At 44.6% G+C, this 22,500-nt stretch overlaps 1 protein-coding gene across 3 annotated transcripts in view; it reads left to right on the forward strand.

Moving 5' to 3' along the window:
- Positions 1-22,500, forward strand: part of sema4c (sema domain, immunoglobulin domain (Ig), transmembrane domain (TM) and short cytoplasmic domain, (semaphorin) 4C) — an 81,196-nt gene that overhangs the window by 33,803 nt on the left and 24,893 nt on the right. For all 3 annotated transcript variants that reach the window (XM_053610858.1, XM_053610856.1, XM_053610857.1), the window contains 2 exons: positions 10,803-11,383; positions 21,690-21,844. In XM_053610858.1, the coding sequence (XP_053466833.1) occupies positions 11,281-11,383; positions 21,690-21,844 (258 nt within the window). In that variant the 5' untranslated portion in view covers positions 10,803-11,280. The remainder of the gene's footprint in view (positions 1-10,802; positions 11,384-21,689; positions 21,845-22,500) is intronic.

The following is a 22,500-nucleotide window of genomic DNA, read 5'->3' on the forward strand; positions in this document are numbered from 1 at the left end:
TTTGAATTAATCAACGCTAGCGTCCACCCTGAGGAAACGGGAAACTCGTCAGCTTGGTTTTTAGTTAACGTGAGGTCGCAGAGAGCTTACTACATTAAAATGTTCTTAATTAACTTCCGGTTAATCAGCCGTGTAAGAGTGAATCTGTTAACCGGCTGAAACATATCACTCAGGCAGCAATAAAGAGACGACGGTCCTGTCCCTCTACGAGAGATGTGCTGGGACGGTCCACCGCGCAACAGGAAGCGCGCAGCACATCAAAGTTCTCGCAAACATGCGTGAAGGTCGTTCTTCCAAGGTAGCCGGGCAAGACCGGTTCTTCACAGACTTCACGAGAACGCAAGTCCGATCTTCACGGTCTTAGACTTCAGAAACACTATTAATACAGAACACATTCATAAAATACGTCCGTGTCAATCAGTGAAACCCATCCATATGTGACTCTCTATGTGCTCTTTGTCTACCTCACTGTACCTGTTTCACTCTTTCTGTCTCACTCTTTGCCTCACTCTGACTGTCTCACTCTCTGTATGCTCTTTTTCTACCTCACTGTACCTGTTTCACTCTTTCTGTCTCACTCTTTGCCTCACTCTGACTGTCTCACTCTCTGTATGCTCTTTTTCTCCCTCACTGTACCTGTTTCACTCTTTCTGTCTCACTCTTTGCCTCACTCTGACTGTCTCACTCTCTGTATGCTCTTTGTCTACCTCACTGTACCTGTTTCACTTTTTTCTGTCTCACTCTTTGCCTCACTCTGACTGTCTCACTCTCTGTATGCTCTTTTTCTCCCTCACTATACCTGTTTCACTCTTTCTGTCTCACTCTGACTGTCTCACTCTCTGTATGCTCTTTGTCTACCTCACTGTACCTGTTTCACTTTTTTCTGTCTCACTCTTTGCCTCACTCTGACTGTCTCACTCTCTGTATGCTCTTTTTCTCCCTCACTGTATCTGTTTCACTTTTTTCTGTCTCACTCTTTGTCTCACTCTCTGTATGCTCTTTTTCCCCCTCACTGTATCTGTTTCACTTTTTTCTGTCTCACTCTTTGCCTCACTCTGACTGTCTCACTCTCTGTATGCTCTGTCTACCTCACTGTATCTGTTTCACTCTTTCTGTCTCACTCTTTGCCTCACTCTGACTGTCTCACTCTCTGTATGTTCTTTTTCTACCTCACTATACCTGTTTCACTTTTTTCTGTCTCACTCTTTGCCTCACTCTCTGTATGCTCTTTGTCTACCTCACTGTATCACTATATCCAACCAATCGATGATTAATTGCCGAGTTTTCACTTAATTTTTTTAATCTCACCGACTCAAACGTCCCGTATGTAAAATGCGTGCTTGCATAAATCGAGGCCAGATACGAGGCGAATCTGATTGGCTGACGAGGGTGACAATCTGAAACGATATCTCCAAATTAGAATGGAATTTATTTCACCTAGGGTCAGGTTAGGTGAAGGGTTAATGGGGAAAGTGTAAAGGTTCCGACGGGCGGAGCTATCACAAAACTGGCTGAAAAGGAATATTACACGAGTTTTTTTTAGTGGGCGGAGTCTGTGTAGAGAAGCAGGAACAACAGGAAGTGAAAGGGTACCATTGAGAATGTAGAAATCCTGCAGATTAACTTGTCTGTCATAATTATTTTGAGAATTGATCGGCCACCTGAGTAGTAAACGACTATCGAATATTTCCCATGAGTACATCTTCGCTTCTGGAGCATGTGTGTGTGTGTGTGTGTGTGTGTGTGTGTGTGTGTAATTTGTTGCATTGTTCTAGTCTTACACCGTGTGTATATCTTTGTGGAGATTTGATATTTCATCACACATCGTGCACTGGGGTCACACACACACACACACACACACACACACACACACACACACACACACATCATGAGAATGGAGAAAATGCTCCTGTGGTGTAATTGTGTCGAGTGGATCATAAAAAAATATCAAATTTGTCTTCGTGTTGCTGTTGGCTCCATTTTTTCCTCTCACACACGCACACACGCGCGCGCAATTTCGCATCTCTTACTGCATCGATCGGCCTTCTCTCTCTGTGTGTGTGTGTGTGTGTGTGAAGGTGTGTTTCCCATAATGTACAGCAGCAGCAGCAGGCGTGCTCTGCGCCAGCTCAGCGTGACGCCCCATTAGCGCTCGGTCCACAGAACCGACAGAACAGCGGACGAGTGCAGAGAGGCCTCTACCTGCTTCTGCCCTCCTCCTCGCTCCTCCTCTTCCCTCGCTCCACTTGCCCCGAAAACGAAGAAACAGGAGTGACCTTTTCCACCCCGTCACGCCAACACGACTCCACGGCACAGCGGTGGGGAGAGAGAAGGGAGGGCGAGAGAAGGAGGGAGAGGGGGAGAGAGAGAAGGAGGGAGAGGGGGAGAGAGAGAGAGAGAAAGAAGGAGAGGTGATTAAACTTCTCAAAGGCTCGCAGGAAGGAGGTTTTTGAGCAAAAAACAAGACGCCAAACAAAGGCGTAGGTGGTGTGTGAGTGGGGCGAGCTGTTTTTAACGGTTTACTTGGGTGACCAGATTACACAAAATGCTCATTTTAGATCTTTAATTACATTTTGAGTAGTAATAGTGACATCAGGTTTGTAGTTGAGGCTGTAGATGAAATTATGACTGCCGCATTCTCGCGACGCAGTGAGGGTTCATGGGAAAGCGGACTGCGGGAACCCGGAGACGCTCTGATGCTTTCACTTGCTTTCCTTTCAGGTGCATGTCAAGAGTTCTCGACATAATGGATTCCTCAATAAAAAAATATTGATTTCGCTGAAATTGTGTGAGTTGTGTGTCGTCTCAGTGCGTGTGTGTGTGTGTGTGTGTGTGTGTGTGTGTGTGTGTATGTGTGTGTGTTGGCATGTACCAGCGTATCATCTCATACCTCATGCTACATGGGCAGTGCACACCCCCATGTACACACAACTGGTGTGTTCGTTTAAGCCTCGTTAAAACAGCTGACAGCACAAGGTCACAGAGAGAGAGGGAGAGAGAGAAAGAGAGAGAGAGAGAGAGAGTAAAAGACATAACAGATAGATATACAGAGAGAGAGAGAGAGAATGGATAATTAGACTGAGTAATCGGTCTTTCATTAACCCGAGTTCTTTTTCTCGTCACAGTCACATCATGGATGACGGTGCGTATGTCAGAGTAGATGATGGTGTGTGTGTGTGTGTGTGTGTGTGTGTGTGTGTGTGTCAGCGTGGATGATGGTGTGTGTGTTCTCCGCAGCTGATCAAACTCCTCTTGATGATCTGGCTTTCATCCCCTATCATTGGCTAATCAAACAGAACACAACTTGCCAACACACACACGCTTAACAGGCATGCACGAGCTGTCACACTCCCACTCGTTCACACTCCCACTCCCGGCACCATCGCACTTTCAGCGCACGCGCACACACACACACGAGCGCATACATGCCAGCTGCGTGGTCTGTCACCATCAGCACAGGCCAAACATTCTCCTTCCTCTCATAACGGCAGGCTCGGAGGTCAGCGGAGTGGGCGGGGTTTTATGGTAATGTGGGAGGAGCTTCATGTTTAGAGCACAGAATTAGAGTTTGACATCTAGGCGTTCAGAGAATCAGGAGTACATATATGGAAATATAAGCGGGGCTTTGAGTCCATATATGGAAATATAGCTGATCATTGGAGTCCAGATATGGAAATTGAGGCGGGACTTTAATCCATATTTAGTCCATATATATAGTAGATAGGAAGTATGAAATCTTGAGTCTATATAGTTCCATTTAGGTGTCCATATATGGAAATGCCGGAGGGACATGAGTCCATATGTGGAAGTAGAAGTGGGACTAGAGTTGAGATAAGGAAATATAGGATGGCGTCCAAATATGGAAGTATAGCTGGACTTTAGAGTCCATATACTTCAATGTAGGTGTGACTGTGTCCGAATATGGAAATCCAGGTGGGACTCGAGTCCATATATAGAAGTAGAAGTGAGACTGGAGTGCAGATTTGGAAATATTGCTGGGACTTTGTGTCCATTTATGGAAGTATAGCTGAAACTTTGAGTCTATATATACTTCAATATAGGTGAGCCTATGTCCATATATGGCACTATAGGCAAGACTTGAATCCATATATGTATATTTGTTGAGACTGTGTCCATATATGGCGGAATAGCTGAAACTCCGTGTCTATATATGAAAATAGAGGAGACTTAAATCCTACATGGACGTATAAGCAGGAATGTGAGTCCATATATGATAATATAGACACGTCTCAGAACTCATATATTGAAATGGAAGCGTCTTCAATGGGTGTGTTTTGAAGACCATATATGGAAAATATGGGCGTGTCTTAGGAATCAAACATGGATTGGCTCATCTCTCAGTTCACCTATGGAGATTTGAGAGTGTCTATGAGTTCTTGTATGGAAATGTGGGATTGTCCGAGACCATATATGGAAATGTGAGGTGTGTCTCTGAGCTCAGGTGTGGAAATAGTCAGGTATTTTCACAAATATTGTTAATGACAGGAGAAAACCTTATCATACTGACGGATTTATTTGACCTGCTCAGAGACATAGAAAAGGCGTGTCTTCGGGTTCATACACAGGTACAAAGACACGCCCACTAATCCGAATCTTGTAGATGGACCCATCTTTTTTTTGTGATGTTATCTCTGTGAGGGAGTCTTAGTAAGTTGGGAAAAAGCACAGCAATGTGTGTGAATACTTTGTTTTGACTTGTGTAATTCCGGCAGATATAAATAGTCAGACTGAATGCAAATGAGCAGCACGGAGAACACTCTGTTCTAGCGGTGCATGTCGCTTTCCCAGATGATTTGATGCGGAACTTGATCGATGATCTGATGGGATACTTACGGCCACAGAGGCCACGCCTCCGTAACCAAAGCTGACTTTTTACACCCATACTCTGTTACTTCCTTATTTAGGCATAGAATAAAAAATGAACGGGTTGATCTGGAAGAGAATGTTATACAGCGCCTGCTGTCCTTAGCGTCCTGGCTCTGGATTCTGTTGGGTCCCTTTCCGAGTCGGTCGGTGTCACATGATGATTTGTTACCTGGTTTGGGGCGCTGTCTAACGTGTCAGAAATTTGGCAAAAAAGATGAGTCTGGACATTGGACCGGTGTATTCAGGTTGTCGTTTATTAGGCACAGAAGATCAATATGGCATTGTATCGAATGAGAAAAAGAACGGATGTGGGAAAAGTGAGACGTTTTGCTGAGTGAGAATGTCCTCCGTTTAAGACAAGTGTGCACACACTCACACATGCGCACTCTTCTTATCCTTCAAAGCAACTTAAACAGGCTTGAACAGAGCTGACTCAGTAGAATATGCCCAGTGAAAAGTCAGAAAACCTTAACAAGACAATCAGGGTTGGAAAGAAATAACAGTAATACTCTCTCCACCATCATGTTCTCTAGGGGTAGAATTACTACAGCCAGATCAATCCACCATTATCCACCCAAATGTGAAGTACTGCCTGATGGTCCAGTGTACTAGAGTTGATCCGATGGGTTGAATAGTTGTGAGTTGAGTTGTTGTGCTGTTGGTTGAGATGATGAATCATTGTTACGTTGTGGAGTTGAGCTGTTTGTTAGAGTTGGCGAGTAGAACTGTTTTTAAGATGTTGAGCTGTTGAGGTGAACTGAGTCGAGTTGAGTTGTCAACTGGATGTGAGTTGAGTTGTTATGATGATGATGTGAGGTGAGGTGAGTTGGTTTGAGTTGAGCTGTAATGATGATGTGAGTTGAGTTGTGTTGCTTTGAGTTGAGTTGGTTTGAGTTGAGCTGTTATGATGATGTGAGTTGAGTTGTGTTGCTTTGAGTTGAGTTGGTTTGAGTTGAGTTGTTTTGATGATGTGAGTTGAGTTGCCTTGAGTTGTGTTAGTTTGAGTTGAGTTGTTATGATGATGTGAGTTGAGTTGGTTTGAGTTGAGTTGTTATGATGGTTTGAGTTGAGTTGGTTTGAGTTGAGTTGTTATGATGATGTGAGTTGAGTTGAGTTGGTTTGAGTTGAGTTGTTATGATGATGTGAGTTGAGTTGGTTTGAGTTGAGTTGTTATGATGATGTGAGTTGAGTTGGTTTGAGTCGAGTTGTTATGATGATTTGAGTTGAGTTGGTTTGAGTTGAGTTGTTATGATGTGAGTTAAGTTGAGTTGGTTTGAGTTGAGTTGTTATGATGTGAGTTAAGTTGAGTTGGTTTGAGTTGAGTTATGATGAGTTGAGTTGGTTTGAGTTGAGTTGTTATGATGGTTTGAGTTGAGTTGGTTTGAGTTGAGTTGTTCTGATGATGTGAGTTGAGTTGGTTTGAGTTGAGTTGTTATGATGATGTGAGTTGAGTTGGTTTGAGTCGAGTTGTTATGATGATTTGAGTTGAGTTGGTTTGAGTTGAGTTGTTATGATGTGAGTTAAGTTGAGTTGGTTTGAGTCGAGTTGTTATGATGATTTGAGTTGAGTTGGTTTGAGTTGAGTTGTTATGATGTGAGTTAAGTTGAGTTGGTTTGAGTTGAGTTGTTATGATGAGTTGAGTTGGTTTGAGTTGAGTTGTTATGATGATTTGAGTTGAGTTGGTTTGAGTTGAGTTGTTATGATGATTTGAGTTGAGTTGGTTTGAGTTGAGTTGTTATGATGAGTTGAGTTGGTTTGAGCTGTATTGGTTTGAGTTGAGTTATGATGTGAGTTGAGTTGGTTTGAGTTGAGTTGTTATGATGACGTGAGTTGAGTTGAGTTGGTTTGAGTTGAGTGGTTATGATGATTTGAGTTGAGTGGTTATGATGATTTGAGTTGAGTTGTTATGATGATGTGAGTTGAGTTGAGTTGGTTTGAGTTGAGTTGGTTTGAGTTGAGTTGGTTTGAGTTGAGTTGTTATGATGATGTGAGTTGAGTTGTGTTGGTTTGAGTTGAGTTGTTATGATGATGTGAGTTGAATTGTGTTGAAGTGAGTGCTTTTTGTTATTATCCTCAGATTTTAGTGTAAAGACGATTCAAAAAGGCCGATGTGGTTGAGAATCTCTTCTTGTGGACCAGACCTAAATGCCATAAGACATAAATGAGACATGAAAATGGATTTTTTTTTTTTCAGTTTGAAATGTAAGCTTCTTGAATAAAAAACGCAGATGAGCATCTGTATTCTGGGAAATAAAAGCAAGTTCTCGGTACTGTACTCATGCTGTTGCACCCGAGGGTAGCTCTCTAACTATCCTCTGAGTGATGGCGTTCGGATGTTCACTAGCTCCATCTGTCTCCCGCTCGCCGCTGGGCTTTGTGTACATCAGAGCACGAAGGAGTGACGGAGGAAGGGAGGAGGGAAGAGAAGAGCTTTGAGCGTGAGACTGTTTTTGTTTGAAGAGGCGGGTTTTTTTTTCCACATCCGACCTTCATTTCATCTAATCTTCTTTTTCCTGCTTCACAACAACCCGCTTGTTTATGAGCACCTGTGAGCTCTAGAGGGCTCGGAGGTTATAGGTCGGCGGTCACGAGTTTCATTTGGCCAAGAGGAGGAGTTAAATATTGACATTTGAGAACGGTCACTGACTCAATACTTGACCTCTTCTTCTTCTTCTTCTTCTTCTTCCCAGCATCTACGCAGACCAGAACAAACATGACCGCTTGTTTTCCTCGGGGAAAGTCCGGGTCAAAACATTCTCTTCCTGATATACACACGCAAAGCACACACGCTCTTCCTTGGAGCATTCGCCCTCTGTCCCTCAACGCCCCGCGAAACTAGCCAGCTGCCTTTGTCGGGATTGCAACGTGATACCCCGGCCCGTCTCGTCTCTAATTTGTAGGCAGTAATTAGCGCTTGAGTGAAAGTCCCCGTCCCAAAAGCAGCCGACGGAAAGGTCATCCAGCACCGAGCCTTTTTCCCTCTTGACGTCTTCCTCCTTTCGTGTGTGCAGGGTTGTTTTTTTTTTTTTGTTTTTTTTTTTGCTGGAGATTTGGGACGAGGCCTTTTCAATCTCCTGTTCAGTTTGCACAGCTTTGCTCTCCACTCATTCCAGGCGTGATGGAAAAAAATATGACTGAAAATGCATTTCGAATCAAATGCCCTGCGCTGCAAAATGCATTCGGCGGAATAGATTCGAGGATATATTGTGTCTGTACCGGAGCCATTTTAGAATTTGCATTTCAGACGTGATCCGCGTCGTTAAAACGCCGAAACGGCAGGCGTATCTCGGCACCTGGGCATTTTACGAAGCGCTCTAAGTATTAAAGGAACGATCGATCGAACGAGTAATGGAAGTTTATAGTTCTCACCCCAAAAATCTGTTTCGGAAATCCGTACCTAAAATCGTTTCACAGCAGTGAAACTGCAGTAAAAAATAAACCTGTACTCATAAATATACAGTAAATGTAAGCGTGTTACAGTCAGACACCAAACTTGGCTGAGCGACTATATTTGCCGGTAAAAAACAAAAAAAATGAGGAGGAGGAGATGTGTAAGTGTTCTCTGTGAGCGAACTTTATTTAATACATAGTGAAAATGAATGCAGGTGCGTGGTCATGTCTCAAGAGTAGTAATAATTTAATAAATCAGAATGGTTAATGGGTTGAAAGTGCTATTTTTGAAATCCGGACCTAAATTCTATTAGAATTGTGTTACTGTAGCAATAATCAGCATTCAGTTAGCTAATGCGCATTGATGTGAAAAAAAATTTGCTTAGTGAAACTTCACAGAAAAAACTGTGTATAGTAATCAACTGTATACAGAACATATATATATAGAGAGAGAGACAGAGAGAGAGAGAGAGAGAATATATATATTGGGGGTTGGGCGTTCCAATCCCCACTCCGCTGTGTGTGTGCGTGGAGTTTGCATGTTCTCCCCGCGCTTCGGGTACTCCGGTTTCCTCCACTACTCCAAAGACATGCGTTGTAGGCTGATTGGAGTTTCCAAATGTGTGAATGTGTGTGTAATTGTGTCCCGTGATGGGTTGGTACCTCGTCCAGGGTGTCCCTGCGCCTTGTTCCCCAAGTTCCCTGGAATAGGCTCCAGGCTCCTCGTGACCCTGTGTAGGATAAGTGATATGGAAAATGGATGGACGGATGGATGAATGGATGGATGGACAGATGGATGGACGGACGGGTGGATGGATGGACGAATGGACAGATGGACGGATGGATGAACGGATGGATGGATGGATGGACGGACGGATGGATGGATGGACGGATGGATGGATGGACGAATGGACGGACGGACGGACAGATGGATGGACGGACGGACGGACGGATGGATGGACGGATGGATGGATGGACGGACGGATGGATGGACGGACGGACGGATGGACGGACGGACGGACGGATGGACGGACGGACGGACGGACGGACGGATGGACGGACGGGTGGACGGACGGACGGACGGATGGATGGACGGATGGACGGACGGACGGATGGAAGGATAGATGGACGGATGGACGGACGGACGGACGGACGGATGGATGGACGGACGGATGGACGGACGGGTGGATGGACGGACGGACGGATGGATGGACAGATGGATGGACAGATGGATGGACGGACGGATGGAAGGATAGATGGACGTACGGATGGACGGATGGATGGATGGACGGACGGACGGACGGATGGATGGATGGACGGACAGATGGATGAATGGACAGAGGGACGGATGGATGGATGGATGGACGGACAGATGGATGAATGGACAGATGGACGGACGGATGGACACTTTTCCCGTGTTCAACAGCAAAACAAACATTAGAAGATTAAACACCTGAAGCTGTAGTAAATTCAGTGCAAACAAGCCGCCAGTGAGCGACGAGCGATTTGCTGAAAATTACCATGATCCGTGTTCCGTTTTTTTCCTACTCTTCACTCCTTTCACCTCATTTGCTTGTAAAAAAAAAAACCCCGCACACACACACAAACAGAAATCAATGCGAGCTGCGAGTTTGTTGTTACCGAGGCCTCCGTCTCAATTGCGGTAAATGGCAGAAGGCGCGTTTATCACTCAGCCAGACCTTTTTTTTTAAAAAAAAATAAAAATCACACTGATAAAAGTGCCTGAGGGGTGACGGGAAGGGTTTTTTTTTCTTCTTCCTCTTTGTTTTTTTTTATATCTCGCTGTAAAATGCAGCGTGACATTTAAGGCACGTTTAAAAGTCAATGGGTTTACTCTATGTACTTTACACTCGAGCAAATGTTATCGCTCCTTTAATTTCCTTAGTATTTTTAACAGAAACAAACAGGTGAGACGCGACGATTAAGGCTGAATCATTACGGCTGAGTGTGTGTTACGATCTCGCTCGCGCTCTCTCTCTCACCTTGCATCTGGCCTAATAAGATGCTTTCGCGATATGCAGCCTTCCCATTATAATTACAAGCCCATCTCTCATTTCTTCGCAGGTTGTCAGGGATGTTTGATGTATTTCTCCTATAAACGATGCTGAAGTGGGCCGTGTTGATGCTGCCGTGCGCTGACAGGCATTCATGGTTTAGCTGGTTCTCTGCCAAAACATTTCAATAGTTTTTTTTTTGTTTTTTTTTTTTTGAGCTGCACACACTGTCATTAAATTGTCTTGACAGCAACACCGCCATTCGCAACCCCCCCCCCTCCATCTTTACTAAACAGTGTTCCAGTCCAGCGCACAGTTAAATCACCAGTGTTAAATTAACACACACTGCACATTTCAGTACAATGTAGTTCTCAAATGGAGCCGTTGATTTAACGCTTCATTTTGCTGCGTGGCCTGAAGGCAACAGCGTGTCGCGAGAAGGTACGAGCACTTCCCAAAATGACTTTTGCTTACATTTATTTTGTGTTGTGTTTTTTTTCCCCCGTACAGGCTGACAAAGGTTGTTATCAACGTCTCCAACGGCTCATTGTCCACTTCTGAGAACGACTAGTCGTCCAGTCAGAACCACAGCGTCGAGTCGCCCAAGCAGAACCGCTGGAGTGTACCAAGTATTCCTATTTTTCAATTTGAGCCATCAATACCCAGCTGGAAGGTCCAGAAGGTCCAGTCTGTACATTGAGAACCAAACGTGGTCCAATCAGAACCATTGAGCCAGCCGACAGTTGTCTAAGTAGAACCGTCGAACTTGCTGTCGCTCTAAGCAGAGCCATTTCTACCAAGAACTACCGGTTCTCCAAGAACGACCAATCAGAACCATCGAAGTACCGTTTCTCTGATCAGAACCAACATCTGGAACTACCAGTCATCGAATCAGGACCGTCGTCGTCCAGTTTGAAGCAAAACAGTTTTTTAAATAAAGAAGGTTTTTCCGATTTATTATCCAATCATAAAAAGGATTCCTGGAGAAATGGGTGGGGCTAAAGTCCTACTCGTGATTCTGGTGATTGGTCTGGAAAACGTGAACTGTGTGAACTGGAACCCAGTCCCGCGCAAGACCATCCGATATCACGGTGAGTAACTTTTTATAATATATTAATATTAATAATATTTTGGGATGATTGGTCACACTGCAACACTAAATTTTGCCACTGTTGTTAGGTATCGGATTTTAACATGCACCATTTTACAATCCACGTACGTATTTTTCAGCGTGTATGAGGTTTGACTGACAGCTTACGCCTTTTTTTTTTTTTTTTTTTTTTTTTTTAACGTCCAAGCAAATAACTCAATGAGTTATGCATCATTAGACCATGACAAGTATAAGCAATTTGATAGGTTTGACATTTAAATAATGTTGTTGTTTGTTTTCACTCCTTGAGCGCACTTCCAAGTTCACAAAGCTCCGCCCCCGGGGTCAACAATGGTCTGTACAGTAGATTGTCGATAAAATGATTGACAGGAGATGCGATCCAAACACAGACAAGCATTCTGGACCGGTTTTCCCAACGGGTTTCCTCGGCGACTTCATGAGAGCGTGTTCTTCTGACGAGTAAAACAAAAAACAGACCCTATTAGTGATAGGAGATCACGTGGTCGCCACCCGTCTTCCTTGTGATCTACCTTCCTGCGGGTTTCTCTCCCTCTCCAACCAAAATCTACCACACACACCTGTTTTAACTGATCAGGAACGTCTTAAGGCGATGATTCGATGGTCAGGTCAGGCTGGGGACCATTATGGTTGCAGCTAAAGTCTTTAAGAAGGTAGAGCTCCAGGAACAGGGTTGGTGATCATTGCAGTAGATAATCCAACTATCCAACTTGCTCATTTGAAATATACCCAGGTATTAAATGCACAGCAGATGGTGTGAACAGGTTATAAGCTTCTCTTACCGGTGAGCTACATTATCCTCGTGCGAAACTAAAGAAGCGATAAAAAAACATCAAAGGTATATTTATTCAGAGCCCACAATCTGATGATTGACAGGTTTGTTAACCAGCAGCGTTACAGACGAACACGCCCCTCATCCGGAGAGCTAGCGAGATACTATGCATGCAGGCTTCAGCTTCTTTGTGTCCTTCATCTTCTACCTGCTTTCTCTCTCCCTCGCTCTCTCGTTACCTCTGTGTTTTTTCTTTTTTATATATATATATATATATATACCTCTCAGCCTTTTCTTCGCTCAGCTCCCTCCTCCCTCTCTCTTCTCAGGCCGATCGAGTTACCGCACGCCTGTACTGGTTCTGGCATAAAAGCACTCGCTTTTCTGCCCTCGTTCGCTCCTTCCCTCGCTCCATTTGTTCTCGTTCTGCTTTTCTCTCCGGTGTTCAGTTTTTTGTCTGAGCGTGTGTGCGCGTGTGTGTGTGTTTGTGTGTAGATGACATGGCTGTGGAAAGTGGAGAACCTCACCGACAGGAAGTAAGCAATGCACTAAAACAACAGGTAGTGATCTAAAAGCGTCCGCGGACACCCACCAGATTGCAGGTAGTCTTCAAACATACTGTTGGATTAAACAACAAAGCAATCTCTGAAACACATGCACACGCACGCACACAGACGCACGCCACACACTGGCTGTAGAGATGGTGGGATGGTTTCTTAACACCGTAAATGGAAGAGAAAATGGCTGAGAAACTGAGAAAGAGAGAGAGAAAAGAAAAATATACGGAGTGTGTGTTTAACTACTGTTCCAGGACGTGTGCGTCCCAAACCACATAAACATGAACCCTGTGTGCACTATACGAGAGAGACAGACGGCTCGCTGGATTGTGTGTGTGTGTGTGTGTGTGTGTAGAGTGCTTAGACTGGCAGTCCGAGGGATTTAGATCTCAGCCGGCATAGCCGTGTGTGTGTAGAGATTAAAGTGAAGATAATATTCACCCCACCCCTCTTCGGTTCCTCCTAAATGAACTGTGCCTTCAAGTCCACACACATACTTCCATCATCTTTCGTCTACTCTGTTTTCTCTCTCACACTCTCTCTCTCTCTCTCTCTCTCTCTCTCTCTCTCTCTGATATAAACTCGTTTTGTCTCGTTGTCTCTCCATTAGCACATTTTCACCCACGCGATGCTGGTCTCAAACTGAAATTCCACCACAAATGAGCCGGTTCCTGGCTGGCAATATGAGTTCGGTTCCAGCGGGTCTGAAACTAAAATCTGGTGCTTTTGGGTTGGGGGGGGGGGGGCGGGGGGGGAGGGGTAGGAGTCATGCCACTGGCAACATTTGACAACAACTAAAGCAGCTCGAGCAGCAGTTCGAACTAACAAACCTGGAAAAAGTTTTATGAAGGCCCCACCATTCCTCGCCACGCACCTCTGGTGTTGGCGGTTCGAATCTTAGCTCCGCCCTGTGTGCGTTGAGTTTGCATGTTCTCCATGGACTTCGTGGGTTTCCTCCAGGTACTCTGGTTTCCTCCCCCAATCCAAAAGACCTGCGTTGTAGGCTGATTGGCATGTCCAAATTGTCCGTAGTGTGTGAATATGTGTGCAGTTGTGCCCTGCTGTGGGTTGGCACCCCGTCCAGGGTGTCCCCCGTCTTGTGCCCCGAGTTCTCCAGGCTCCCCGTCACCCTGTGTAGAACAAGCGGTATGGAATATGGATGGATGGATAGATGCGGAGTCCTTCAGAAATGTAAGTGATGACACTGCAAACATTAAAGTTAACTGGTTCATCATTCCTGGCTTTCCAGGGAAATAGAAAAGACTCACATGCTAGCTGGACAAAGTTACATTGATGATGGTTGATTCTGTGCCAGCGAAGTTTACTAGCCTAAGTTAGCAGGATGTAGAGCGATCTGGTAATGATGGCCAGGACAGTTCTCGTGTCGGCAAATTAAAAGTTTTTTCACCTTCAACTGTTTTTTTTTGTTTTTTTTTTAAGTTGAAAAAGACGGCAAAGCGTGTGCTCTCGAGTCGAGCCTGAAAGCCCTATCCTGCCTTTTCCCTGCCCTTAGGCTCTAATTGATAATGGAAAGGAGACGAGCGTCGCCTCTGGTGTGGAAAAACCCTTTTAAGGTTTGCTAGTTTCTTGACACAACACCAGCTTCATGTCAGCGGAAAAGGGTCTACCAGTCTCTCTGCTTATTAACTCTGCTGATCTCTAGGAAAACTGCAGCGTTTAAAATGGAGTCCAGGTTCAGTGCCACGCCATCCCAAGAGAGGCAAAGAGACAAAAAAGAGACAGAGAGAGAGAGAGAGAGAGAGAGAGTAGGCGCAAGTTTAACGGAAAATGAAAGACGCGTTCCAAGAGATGGTATAAGTACATAAATCGAAACGTGCTGAGGACAGCAAAGCAAGAGAGTGAGACAGAGCGACAGCCTATTCCATCTCTCTACCCTCCAATTACTTTAATGACTGCCTCGGTACTCTGTGGAGTGTGTGTGTGTGTGTGTGTGTGTGTTTGACATCTGCACATCTTTCTTTTTCTCTCTCACAATCCGGCACTATGCTCTGAAGTCTCAATATGTGTGTGTGTGTGTGTGTGTGTGTGTGAATGGTGCCCCATGAGAGTGTAAAGGTTGTCAGCATTAAAGAAGCCACGGCACTTTTATGAAAAGGTCACTAGCGGAACACGCTGAGAGACTGACGTGCTGTGAGACGCCTCCCTCTGGCCCAGCTCATTTTTCTGTTTCTTGGAATTTTTCAGCCTTTTTTACGCCACTGTTCTGTTTTAGTCCCTTTGTTATTTGTAGCTTATTATTTGTCTGCTATCTATCTATTTATCTATCTCACTCAAATCTGCCTAGTTATCCACCAAGGATCTGCTATTTGCTTCTTTCTACTGTAAGCTGTCCCTCAGCAATCCATTCAAGGCCCCCTTCTATTTTAGCTCAAGGTGTCCCCCAGGGATCAGTCCTTGGCCTCTTCTACTGTAGCTCGGGGTATCTCGCAAGGATCTGTTCAGGCCCCTTCTACTGTAGCTTACAGTGTTCCACAGCAATCAGTATTCAGCCCACTTCTACTTTTCCTCAAAGTATCCCCCCCTCCCAGCAATCAGCTCTTGGTCACCTTCTACTCTAGTTTGAGGTGTCCCCCTTGGATCCATTCTTAGCTCCCTTCCTCCTGGTCTCCCAAGGATCTGCTCTTTTCCCCTTTCTACTGCAGGGTGTCCCCTAGTGGTCCGTTCTTGGCCCCCCTCTACTGGGTCTCAAGGTGTCTGCCAAGTAGCTTCTCTGTTCCCCTTTCTACTGCAGGGTGTCCCCCAGCAGTCCATTCTTGGTGCCTTTCTACTGTAGCTCAAAGTGTCCACCGACGGATTGGTTCTTGGCCCCTTCTATTGTAGTTCAAGGTGTCCCCCAAGAATCCTTTCTAGGCCCACTTCTACTATAATAGCTGAAGGTGTCCACCAAGGAACAATTCTTGTCCCATTCTCCTGTAGCACAAGGACTGTGCTGGTTCCAACAATGACTGGTTCCTGGACCCCTTCTACTGTAGCTCAAGATGTCCCCCAAACATCCACTCTTGGCTCCTTTCTACTGTAGCTCAAGAAGATACCAAAAGCGTGCAAAACATATTCAATATGTGTTATTTTCATAGATGTCTTCATTATTATTCTAAACCAGTACAAAAACAATGAAACAGCCTTCTATGAGCAGGTGTGTTCTGCCCGGTAGTGTAGTTGTCCTGACCTCGCCATTAACACTGATGTGATGATTATCAAACGTTCTCTGTAGTGCAGAACCTCGGCCTCACTTACGCCCCTCACTTCTATTGGAGGACACCGCCGCCCCCCCACTTCGCAATATTACTTGCCTCCGTTGTTTACTGAACACGAAAGATGATGAAACGTTCGTCCATCCTCTCATCTTGTTTATATAGATATATATATATGTATAATTCCCTTTTCGTTGGTCTTCCTGGCTAAGACCTTAGAGCAGCTTCAATATAGATTAAACTCAGCCAGTTCTTATCCATACTGCAATATCAGCTCACATCACTCAAACATATTACCTCTCAGAGCTCCTCAAGCAGCTTAAGAACCTTCTCGTCCTCTCTACGCTGTTCTTCGTCAGTTTCTCGTTCGCACTCGTCTAGTCTTATTATTCCTCTCCCTCCTTTCCCTCCGTCCCTCTCTCTATTTATCTGTTTCTTAATCTCCCGCTATACTCCTGTTTTTCTTTTTCTTCCTGATTTGTTGTGTTTATACACTTTGAATGTTTCCTGTGTTTAGTCACATGACGCTACTTTCTTTCTCTCTCTCTCTCTCTCTCTCTCGCTCTAGCCTGACCTTTCCGTTCCTCTCATATCCCACCACTCCTTTCTGCTAATCTACAGCAATTGCATCACTTCCTGTATACCCCTGCTCTCACGCTCTGTTTTGTTTGTGTTTTTAAACTTTGCCTAGTCATGATTTAAATTTAGTCCTAAATGCATTTGCTTTATTATAGCAAATTTAGTTAAGCTCTCTCTCTCTCTCTCTCTCTCTCTCTCTCTCTCGCTCTCTCTCTCTCTCTCGCTCTGTGTGTGTGTGTGTGTTAAAACTTTATCTATTCATGGTTTGAAATCCACATTTGACCATTGGCCTTATTATACTGAATGTGGTTATGCATTTAGAGAGAGAGAGTGTGTGTGTGTGTGTGTGTGTGTGTGTGTGTGTGTGTGCACGCATGCTAACCTTGTCCTCTCCTTTCATAATTACTATACATGTGCATGCGTTTTCTCTCTCTTTTCCAGTTTCTTTTTTCTTCCTCCTTCAAAAAGCCTAAAATAGGCCTTTAATAGCAGTGTGTGTGTGTGTGTGTGTGTGTGTGTGTGTGTGGGGTTAGCAGCTATAAGCAGAACTCACTTGTATTTATAGCGTTGCTCGGGCTAAGATCCATGGAGGAACATCAGAGAGGAAAAATGAACACACACACACACACACACACACACACACACAGACACACACACACACACACACACACACACACACACAGACAGACACACACGCACGGTGAACTGATCCAAAACCGATTCGCTAAGCTCTCCAAGCTCTCATTAAACTCGACCCAGAAATGCGAACGTGGCTAACGCTGAAAGCAGCGCTAAGTCATCTTAGGGTTAGCGTCTTGTTCAGGGCTAGCTTTTGCTAATTCTTCACTTCCTCCTCAACTTTTCATCGCGATCTTTTGTCCGATGTTCGAATCCAGTCACGCGTTCGTTTTCTTCTCGTCTTCACGAGGCGAATCCACCTGAACGCATATCACTCTTCAAAGTTCTCAAGCGTCGTCGATTCTCAAAGATGGCGAAATCCGCAGAGATCCGGTTAGCCGCCGATGCTAAGTGTAATCTTAAGTCACGTGGAGTCTTTTTTCGGTAAATTACACGCACATCTGAGGTAAACTTCGACATTCACGACATCGTTTGCTAATTTCCATAAAGACTTAAGCTAGATCCGCTAGCGAAACGATTAGCCACGGTCGTAAGCTAGCATTTGTTTGTGTTTAGCTGTTGTTCTAGGCTTGCTAGCTGTGTTTGTTTTTACTGAAGTTTATGAGCGCTAGTTTTCAAAGCGCTTCCTTTCTGACATTATGTTTCTAGTCTTGTTTTTGTAAAAGCTCACCTAACGAACGTGGACAGTTCCATGGAGCTCTCCAGTTAGCATCGTGTATCTTAATGCTGTTATGTAATGCTAGCTTTTGCTTTTGTTTTTCAAGTCATCTGAAAAATTGATAAAGAACTCAAGACTTGAGGCTTTCTCTTCCTCATCCTCATGAGAGCTAGCTTGTGTCTTGGGCCTTTATCCACCCTTGACACACACACACACACACACACACACACACACACACAGACTCTTCCACTCAGCTCTCCAGATGCCTTTCTATCTTTAAACCAACACTTGACCCAAAAACACTAATGTGGCTAAGAACAAGCAGAACTCTCCCATGCCGCTGTTAGCATCCCGTTGACACAAAGCTGGGTTTTTTCTCGTGATTATTCACTACTCACTATTACAGTTTACTGACTTTTTTTTTCTTTTACGAGATTCAGTGACCATCGTCCTGTCCTTGCATCGCCGCACCACACCGCTGGCCCACATCTGGTCTTTGGCTTAGCATCAGCTATATTTAGCTGGGGGTTTTTTTCCCTCTTCCTCGGCTCTCTGAAGAGGACGGATGGCGTCTTGTTCTGTCCTCCATTACTGTGTTTGAAGTTGTTCGCTGCGCTAACGACCCACACCTCTCTCTCTCTCTAAAACTCTCTCACTCTCTAAGACTCTCTCTCTCTCTCTCTCTAACTCTCTCTCTAACTCTCTCTCTCTCCGTCTCTCTCTCTCTCTCTCTCTCTCTCTCTCTCTATGTCTCGGTCTGTTTGTCATTGTCGTATCGTATCACTTCCTTTGATCGTCTCCTCTGAAGTGGTTTGATGCCACGTGCCCCTGTGCTGCCCTCTGGTGCCCGGTTGTGGTTACTGCGCCTTTATTCTGCAGCTGCGCTGGTGACGTGACACGCTGACACAATCCAAGCCAGCTCAGTGTGTGTGTGTGTGTGTGTGTGTGTGTGTGTGTGTGTGAAGCTTGGTCCTATTCAACTGACCTCTCTCATCTTTCTCTCTCTTCTCTAAGCATTCTCTATTCCGTCTTTTTCTTTCATCTTTATCCATCTCTCATCTTAATTTCACCATCCCTCGCTCACTGCTCTCTCTTTTTTATTTCTCACCACACTCTCATCTCTTTCTCTCTCTCTTCTCTGTCTTTCTCTGTGTCTCTTCTCTAAAGGCTGTTTATTCTGTCTTTCTTTTCTTTTCTTTCATCTTTATCCCTCTCTCGTCTCTGTCTCCCTCTTTTGTTTATTTCTCTACCACTGTCTCATCTCTCTCTCCCTCTCTCTCTCTCTCTCACTCTCTTTTCTAAAGAAAAGAGTTTTTTTATCCCTCTCTCATCTCTCTTTCCGTCTTTTTCTTTTTCTTTTTAAATATCTCTATCCCCCTCTCATCTCTGTCTATTTTCTCTAGAGGTTCTCTATTCTTTCTCTTTCATATTTCGCTCTCTCTCTCTCTCATTTCTGTCCTCCTTTCTTGCGTTCCTCTGTCCCTCTCTCATCACCGTTCTCTTTTCTTTTTTTCTTCGTTTCTCCATCCCTCTGTCATCTCAGTCTCCCATCTAAGGTTCTCGATTCTCTCTCTCGCTTTCCCTTTTTCATTTCTCTATCATCTTTCTCTCCTTCTTTTTCCATTTTCTATTCTCCCTCTTCTCTAAGCATTCTTTATACCCTCTCTTTCTCGCTGTCATTTCTCTATCCCTCTATCTCTCATTTGTCTCTCTCTTCCTCGTTTTGATCTCTCTCTCACTCTCTCTCTCTCTCTCTCTCTCTCCATCCCTGTCTCTTGCTTGTCGCTCTGTCACCTCGTCAACATTCTTCCTCATACATCACTCTTTCTATCAGTTCTTTTTCATTCCTGTGTTTTGTTCTCTCTCTCCTTCTCTCTCTCTCTCTCTCTCTCTCTCTCTCTCTCTCTCTCTCTCTCTCTCACTGTCTGTAGTCTCCTATTGCGTATTTTTCAATCTCTGGTTCATCTTTGCGTCATTTTATTTTCTCCATCTCCATCACAATCTCTCCATCCCTCTCTTCCTCATATCTGTTTCCCTCCTTCGTTCTTCCGTGTCCATCCGTCTCCTTTTCGTTCTCTTTCATTTGTCTCTCTTACTCAACACAGTCTCTTTCATTTGCCTGTTTGATTCGTCTCTTTCGTTTCTCTTTTCCCGGTTTAGCTCTCTTCCTCGTTCCTGTCTCCGTCTGTCTTTCCCTTCATCCTTCTCTCTCTGTCCGTCTCCTGTCATTGCGCTGAGGTTCTCGGAGTAATAACTTCATTCTCATTTTAGTTCCTTCTAGAATATTCTCTCTCTCTCTCTTTCTCTCTCTCTCTCTCTCTCTCTCTCTCTCTCTCCGTCGCGCTCGCTCCCCTGAGGCTTTATCTTCTCCTTTTTTCCCCACCACTCCTCCCTTCGTCCTCCCTCTCTCCGCTCGTCTCGTATGACGGATATAAATCCTGCTGGAGGAGTGGTGTCTCGTGCGCCGCTCGGGTCGCGGTGAAAATGAAGATGATGTTTTCGCTGCAGTTTGGTGTCGGTGGTGTGACACTCGCTCTGATCGAGTTTCTCCGCTTCAAATTCGCTGTCGCTCGCAGGCAGGAAGACGGGTTTTGTGAATAATGAAACAATATTGTGCTGCCTTTTGGTTATTCCTCCACTTTCTTCTGTCTCTCTCTCTCGCTCTCTCTCTCTCTCTCTCTCTCAGTTCAGATGTTATTCATTATGCATTATTGCTCATGCAGTATTTCCAAAGCAATGCATCACATACTGATAAAGACTTTTGTTAAAGGAGCAGCTACAAATAATGGAAGTGTCTGTCTATCTGTCTGTCTGTCTGTCTGTCTATCTGTCTGTCTGTCTGTCTTCATAACAGACAATATGTTATGTCATATATCTTTAAAAATATGAAAAATTCAGTGATACTTGTTAAACTGGTCTCTTCCTCCATCTCTCTCTCTCTCTCTCTCTCTCTCTCTCTCTCTTCGTCAACTGTCTGTCTATCTTTCTGTCTCTGTCTGTCTGTTGTCTGCCTGTCTCTCTGTCTCTTTCTCTCCATTCTGTCTCTGTCTCTCTGTCTCTTTCTCTCCATTCTGTCTCTGTCTGTCTGTCTCTTTCTCTCCATTCTGTCTCTGTCTATCTGTCTCTTTCTCTCGTTCTGTCTGTGTGTCTGTCTGTATAATTTGTCTCTCTCTCTCCCATATCTGTCTGTCTTTGTATGTTTCTCTCATTCTTCCTTGGTTATCTGTTTTTCCTCCATCTCTCTCTCTCTCTCTCCGTCTCTCTTCGTCTTCTGTCTGTCTATCTTTCTGTCTCTGTCTGCCTGTTGTCTGTCTGTCACTTTCTCTCCATTCTGTCTCTGTCTATTCGTCCCTCTCCTTTTTCTGTCTGACTCTCTCTCTCTTTATGTCCCCTTTTCTTTCTTTCTGTCTACCTGTCTCTCTCTCCTCTACCTGTCTGTCTTTAACCGTTTCTCCCATTCTTCCTTGGTTATCTGTTTTTCCTCTCCTCTTTCTGTCTCTGTCCGTCATCTGTCTTTCTCTCTCGCTCCCCTCTTTTCTGCCACTGTGTCTGTCTCTATCCTCTTTCTGTCTGACTCTCTCACTCTCTTTGTCTCTTTTCTTGCTTTCTTTCTGTCTCTTTCTCTCGTTTTGTCTGTCTGCCATCTGTCTCTCTCTCTCTCCCCTCTGTCTGTCTCTCTCTGTCTGTTTCTCTCATTCTTTCCGTCTGTTTTTCTGTCTCTGTCTCTATCTCTTTATTTCTCTCCCACCCTTACTGTCACTGTCTGTCTTGTTCTCTCTTTCTGTCTCTCTGTCGTTCTCTTGTTCCCTGTCTCTCTCTCTCTCTCTCTCTCTCTCTCTCTCTCTATGCAGAAGTGATAGACAGCATGGCACGCTTCCGGGCGGTGGGTGTGTTTAACTACACCATGTTGACTCTGTCCGAGCACGAGCGCGTCCTGTACGTCGGCGCCAGAGAGACGCTATTCGCCCTCGACCCTAATGACATCACACGACAACTCCGCCCACAGGTAAGCACAAAACACGCCCCCTTCCACAGTTTTCTCCTCCATTATCCTCACTCACTCCATCACATTTCTCTGAATGCTCTGTGCTCTCGCACTCATTTCCCAAATTCACTCCCTACGTCTGTGTGCTGAATCAACAGATCTTTGCCAACGAATAAAATACTTTTTATCCATTTCTAGTTACATTTCATCAAGTTAGTTCCTGTTCTCGCTTATAAACACAGCTATGAACACAGCTATGAACACAGTTTACAACACAGCTATGAACACAGTTTACAACACAGCTATGAACACAGTTTACGAACACAGCTATGAACACAGTTTACAACACAGCTATGAACACAGCTATGAACACAGCTATGAACACAGCTATGAATACAGTTTACAACACAGCTATGAACACAGTTTACGAACACAGCTATGAACACAGCTATGAATACAGTTTACAACACAGCTATGAACACAGCTATGAACACAGTTTACAACACAGCTATGAACACAGCTATGAACACAGCTATGAACACAGCTATGAATACAGTTTACAACACAGCTATGAACACAGTTTACGAACACAGCTATGAACACAGCTATGAATACAGTTTACAACACAGCTATGAACACAGCTATGAACACAGTTTACAACACAGCTATGAACCCAG

The sequence above is a fragment of the Ictalurus furcatus genome, chromosome 22 (genome assembly GCF_023375685.1).
Source record: "Ictalurus furcatus strain D&B chromosome 22, Billie_1.0, whole genome shotgun sequence".
NCBI classification, from domain to species: Eukaryota; Metazoa; Chordata; class Actinopteri; order Siluriformes; family Ictaluridae; genus Ictalurus; species Ictalurus furcatus.